The sequence below is a fragment of the Nematolebias whitei genome, chromosome 2, assembly GCF_014905685.2.
Source record: "Nematolebias whitei isolate Nwh7 chromosome 2, NemWhi1, whole genome shotgun sequence".
NCBI lineage: Eukaryota > Metazoa > Chordata > Actinopteri > Cyprinodontiformes > Rivulidae > Nematolebias > Nematolebias whitei.
The window spans coordinates 15,958,756-15,965,130 of NC_056499.1; the positions used below are offsets into that span (position 1 = coordinate 15,958,756).

Below are 6,375 nucleotides of genomic sequence, written 5' to 3' on the forward strand. Positions count from 1 at the left end.
ATTGTTGACTGTACAGCTGAGATGCAGTTAATTAAAAAAATGCAACTGCCTAAAAACTATTTTACAACTGAATTGCTAGCAAGACCAAACAGAATTATACACCAAAATAAACATGTGGCATTTCAGACAAGACACATACAATGGTCATTTGTGTGCAAATAAAAATGTAAACGGTTACAGGAGCTAATAAATCATGCCCACTGAGCTAATAAAGTGCTGCAAAGCTGTCAGGATATATGCTTGGAAATGCTCTGGATGTTATACCCAAGTGCTCAAACAGATAGTGATAAGACTCACCAAGAGACTTTCAGCTGTTGGGTTTGTCAGATTGCTGGAAGAGAGCACAAAGCTCCTCACATGTCTGGGTTTCCACAGAGCTAAAATGTGACTCCATGTTCCACGCAAGGTCTGCTGACAAGAAGTCATCCATGACAGTTTGTGTTTCATTGCTGGTAAGGAAGAGTTGCCCCAGGCCTTCTGATTGGCTGGTTACAGTCTGAGTTTCTGTGCTGTTCAGCATCCTTGCAGGCTCACCTTGACCTACATTTGTGTGTGAGGAGGGACCTGTGGCAAACGCAGGGAGGTCCGTCTGTGTTTCAGTATCCGAGGACTCCGTGCTAATTGAAAAGCTTGAATGTCTCAGGATGCTCAAGGGCACGCCACTTCCAGCATTTAGTAGGAAATTGAGGTCAGTCTGAGTTTGCGTGTCAAATAGCTCAAGGTCACTGGCTTGGGTTCGACTTTGCCCCTCACTTTGGTCCAGATCATCCATGAGGAAGAAATCGGTCTGTGTCTGAATGTCCAGAGATTCTAGCGGTGTGTCGCCACCCAGTACGCCCAGCTCACTCTCCTCCGTCTGCGTTTGAATGTTCACAGCATTAAGGAACTCTTCAAAGTCAAATTCTATTCCGTTGTTTTGCTCCTGAACGGAGCCTGGACCTGACCCACAGCCTGCTGAGGCCTCTGTGAGGACCTGGTGGCCGGACATGCTGCTGGACAGAATGTTTTCAAGGTCATTTAACAGTGTCATTGTTTGGGTCTGGTTATCTGCCATGTTGTTTGCACCAAGTTCGCTTGTCTGCACACCGAAGCACATAGCACAAGATTTAGAGTCTTCATATATATTTCTTCCTGCAGCACTAAGGTGGTCATTTATATCAGGGGCGGTCTGGGTAGAAACACTAAGAGGCTCGTTCTCAAAAAGATCAGAGCACATAATAGCCTGGTCCTGAGCCCTGTCCTCTAACTGTGGCAAGGCAAAGTATGTCTGTGTCTGCCTGGTATTGTATGGGAGCACAGACGAGGAGGGGCACGTATCTTGGCTCAGGCATTGGCCGTCTGTCTGAGCTCCAACAGACGATGTGGATTTGGCTTGGGAGAAGATTGTCTGGGTTTCAACACTAACTGGCAGAAGGACTTGGGCACTCACGCTGATGTCCGTTTGGGAACAAGATGAAATCGAAGACTCACCCTCCATAGAATACAAACCTATTTCCTCCCCGACTACACCCCCTGGGGGCATTTTTGACAAATAGGATTTGTCCGTCTGAATGTTGGTAGAGGTGCTCCTTCCTCGTAGTCCTGTCACACCATTGGTTGGTGCATCTGAACTTGCAGAGTCCTGACTGACCTGTACTCCAGTGTTAACGCAACATTGGATAGAGTGGGAAGTGGCCATGCTATTTTCAAAAGTCAAACTTTTTCCATCAAGTTGGGGTACCACTGCTCCTGAGGTCTGTGGCAAGAGCTGAAGTGTGCTGACCGAACCATGGCTGTCCACTGCAAGAACTACAGACCTTAGAGTCCCACTTTCTGCAGATGGAAGGAGGACCGGCAGATGTGCCAACTGCATCACAGGCACGCTGACCAAAGCCATTTTGGGCTTTGGTAGGAGCAACTTCTGAAGACTCTTGTGAGAACTGGAGTGCTGTTTAGCTGGATCTAGGATGTATACAGTCGAATCAGAAGGGTGAGCTGTGTCCAAGTCCTTAGTAGAAGGCTTAATCTGAACTGAATCGTTAACCTTCACTTTTTCTGAATCACTTAAATGTTTCTCTATCTTTCGCTTTTTTACTGGAGGAACTCTGCAAAGAAACAAAACCCAGGAGTATAAAAGTCAATAACATGTTTTATCAAGAAAACGCAAGAGCTTAATCAAATTACATTTCGTATATACATGCCTGTGCTCTTTTGGAATTTCATGACCTGTCCTGTAGATGTGCGACAGCAAGGCAGCCCTGCTTGCATAGGGGCAGCCACACGTACACTCATAGGTCTTCCCACAGTCTTCTATGTGTCTCTTTAGGTCCCATTGTGTACTGTAGCCATTGCTGCATTTGGAGCACTTGTGTTTTTTCTCTGCATGCATCTTCATGTAGTGCTAAAATACAACCGAAAAGGGGAAAAAACTAAAATATATCTATATAGATATATACACCAAACACTGACAGAAAAGAACAATGGTCATTATTACAACACTAAATGTTTTGTTAAGGAACCTTGAATTATGGCATTTATGCAGATACCACCCACCTACACACCTCTACTGAGCAAACACTCTCTCATGGCAACAGGACTGCCTGATGGTATCAACCTGCTCTTGTTAGCCTACATGCCCTGCCATGCTGTAAAACCTGCTCAGGAACAGCTTGATGTTCATGCACAGCAATCAGCTCGGCCTTCAAAAATCCCAGTTTGATTGTACCCCTTCAGACTGGAAATCATCAGACCTGATCCAAAGAGAACCCACCCCACAACTCAGGAGACCCCAGTCAGAGATTCTGGTAAATTAAGGAAGATCTACCAAAATATCAGGCAAGTACTTTTAATGTTACGCCTAAATGATGCATTCAGAACATTACAGCTTGAAAGCACAACTAGAATATGTCATTATTACTGACTTCAGTGAATTAAGGCATGAAAAAAAAAAACTTTGCCTTTTTTGCCATGGAATCTGATCAAAGCAACAAACCTTATTTTTGCATTTTGGTTCAATCGCATTTACATTTAATTGTAGAAATGTGTAAAATGTGAACATTTCTTCACGTTGTTTAGAAACAACTTGATGTCTGAACAATGCATGCGTGGCAGAACAGAAATAATAATAAAAAAAACGTGTAATATTTCAGTGTATTTTTTTTTTTGCTTTTACTTTTACAAACAAATACTGTATTTGGTACAGTCTATATTTTAATTCAACCTTTATTTAGACAGGTTAATCCCATTGAGCCTCGAGGACTCATTTACAAGAGAGACCTGAATATATCATTACATCTAAGAGGTGCATGACATTTGTGAAACAGTTCTACGGTGTCAACCTTTTCTATGATCTGTGGTTTAAAATGTTTTCTATTCAAGCACACTATCCATCCATCCATTATCTTTACCCGCTTCTTCCATTTTTGGGTTGCGGGGGTCACTGGTGCCCATAGCCAGACCAGCAGTCACTGTTTGAGGGGTGGGGAACACCCTGGACAGGTCTCCAGTCCATCACAGGGACACAGAGACAACCAACCATTCACTCTCTCACTCACACCTAGGGACAATTTAGAGTTACCAATCAGCCTAACATGCATGTTGTTGATCTGTGGGAGACAACGGGAGTACCTGGAAAAAAAACACGCAGGCACAGAGAGAATATGCAAACTCCATCCAGAAAGGTCCCGGACTGGGATTTGAACCAGCGACCTTCCTGCTGAGAGGCAACAGCTCTACCAACTGAGCCACTGTGCCATCCTCAAACACACTAAAGAAAGTTTATTCTTGTCTTTCAGTGCATGTCAGCTTTGCAAAAATGCTTAGACACATATGAAAAGGTATTTTAAGAAGTACAAACAGGCAAATAAAGAAACTGCTTACTTGCTTAACCAGTGAGAACTGGGAGAAAGGTCTGTTAGGGCCCCTTGGACAGCCCTCAATGGGACAGCAGTAAAGTTTCTGCGAGCCCTTCGTCTCCTTTCGGACTGTGGGATTGACAATACAGTCCTGAAGGTGTCCATGACAGCACAGATGAAAAAAAGACAACAAAACAAGACATTAAAGTCTTGGTTCCCATAATAACAAGTCAATAAGAATTATGCAAATGTTGTATTTGTTTTACATATTAGTGAAAATGTGTTTTTGGTGTAAAGTTAACATAAAACTTGTGTCAGAAAACAGCAGCTCTATTGAACGCATTGTGCACTTTATAAAACAAACAAAACCACACTGACTAAAAACAATTATCTAAAACTCCTTTGTTCCATCAAATGAATTAGCAATTAACAGACACAGCTTGGAAACATTATGTTTCTGCAAACTACCACAGCTACACAGTCACGTGGTCATATCCTGAGGCCTACTTTATGTCAAGACATTATTTGTTATCAGCAAGCAGCTGAAAAAGCAAGCTGAGATTCATTGTCCTTGTTACAGCAGAGCTGCTCCACAGCCTTTAACCAGCGATTGCTGAGATCACGTTTTTTTTTTTTTACCTTTGAAAAATGGGACATCACAGTGATAAGTACGAGTAATGGTCTCTACTGGCATCTCCATGCTGGTAAAAGGTTATGGACTGAGATACAGATAACAAGCAAGTGAAAACAGTCCCATTTGTTGTATGGAAGAACTCTGTACAGAATGTTAGCGTGAATGGAAAAGAAATATGTACTTCAGTGAGAAATAAGTGGTAAAAACATAAAAGATAAATCAGAATATAAACTACTGATGTGCAGTGATGCAGTACGTTAGTGTTAAAGTGTACGTAACGGATCGAGTGTTCAACACCACTCTCTTGCAGCCTGGTGTCATTAATTCAGAAGTAAGTGAGAACCTCCAAGATTTGATCACTTTGTCACCACTGGAGTATAATTACCAGAGCTAACAGCAAATTCACAGAGCAGGGGTTTGATATGTCCGTGACTTTCACTCTAAAATGTTTGTTGCTTTCTCTCGCTGCAGACTTTATGCTAACTGTGCAATCTGCACCGACAGACCAGGTGCAAAATAACTAAATGCATTGTAGTACATAGCTTGTAATAAACAATTATAATATATGTACAGTATTGTTAAAAAAAAAAAAAAAAAAGGTTTCATCAGTAATGCCTTCATCTGCATTTAAGCATGTCTGGCCTAAACCTAAAACTTTGAAAACACAGCTTTAAATCACATTTTAAAAAACAGCGAGTTTAATGAGTTTGTAAACAACCTTCTCCTATCACACTAAGAGCTAATTCAAATTCTCACATTCACCTATTTTAAACAAAGAGCTTAGTCAACGCAGGACAAAAGACAGCCTTTGCTAGCAAAGAACTTCATTCATGAAGGGGAAACGGTGAATTACAGCCTCCCACAGAAAAGATCCGTCCAGTGAGGACAGAGATACCAGTTCAAACTTTAGTCCAAAAACTTTGTTAGCTTCCACTGCAAGAAAGCAATTATTCTGTCTTTTAAATTTGCTTAGCACATTTAAAAAAGTAACAGTTTTGCATCTCAAGTGGCAGCCTTAAGTTTAATATGATGGGCTAGTTTTTCCTTTCTGATAATTTTGTTCACTGATTAAATATACACTATTATCACAATATGTTGCATTCCTTTTGCCATAGATGTGACAAAACAGTGAAATGGTTGATCAAATTCATTATAGCATTTAGTAATAATTGGCATAAACTAGGGATGCACGATATTGGACTTTTGGCCGATATCCAATATGTTAAAACTTATTTGGCCGATAACCGATAGATATTTTATATACTTTCCTTTGTCAGAACATAGCTCTCTTATTTAAGCTAATTTGCTACAAAAATCGTGCAACAGCTATAAGAGCTGGTGACATATATTCAGTAACAACCACATGATATGCATAGCACTTTGACTTATATTAAATGAAAAGTGTTAATGTTATTTATTAGTCACCTGTGATGCTGTCTCACTTGTGGAAGCTTGTTCCAGGTTCCTAGCTGCAGTGTGGGATTCTCTGCACTCCTGTGCATGAAGGACAGACTTTTAAAGTTCTGTTTTTGTCTATCCATTGTGCCCTAAGACTAATCATGCTAATGGAGCTAGCATGACGTCCAAATGTCTGTGGTAAAATTCACCCAACAAGTTGTGCTATCGGCTGTTAGCTTCTCATTGACATCAGAAATGACGGCTTGTAACTTGGGTAATGTTACGTCAAAAAAATATCTCAGACTGGGGACGATGTAGTGAGGCTCAACGTAGTCTATAAATCTTCGGAATCTGACATCCTCACCAACGAAAAATAAAAATTCGACACCGCCGACATTTTAAATATTCCTCCCTGCCGTGAGATCAGGTAGGCGCACGTGACGTCATCGCATTGCGGTGCCGGTGCAACGTCATCACGCTGTGTTGCCGCTGCAACGTCATCACGCTGTG

The 6,375-nt window shown here is 41.5% G+C and overlaps 1 protein-coding gene across 1 annotated transcript in view; it reads right to left on the reverse strand.

The window, feature by feature from the left end:
- Positions 1 to 307: 307 nt before the first annotated feature.
- The window catches only part of atmin (ATM interactor), a 7,941-nt gene continuing 1,873 nt past the window's right edge, over positions 308 to 6,375 (reverse strand). Inside the window, exons 2-4 of the mRNA XM_037697421.1 lie at positions 3,859 to 3,984; positions 2,181 to 2,380; positions 308 to 2,084 (exon numbers count right to left, since the gene is read on the reverse strand). Coding sequence (XP_037553349.1) covers positions 308 to 2,084; positions 2,181 to 2,380; positions 3,859 to 3,984 — 2,103 coding nt within the window. The remainder of the gene's footprint in view (positions 2,085 to 2,180; positions 2,381 to 3,858; positions 3,985 to 6,375) is intronic.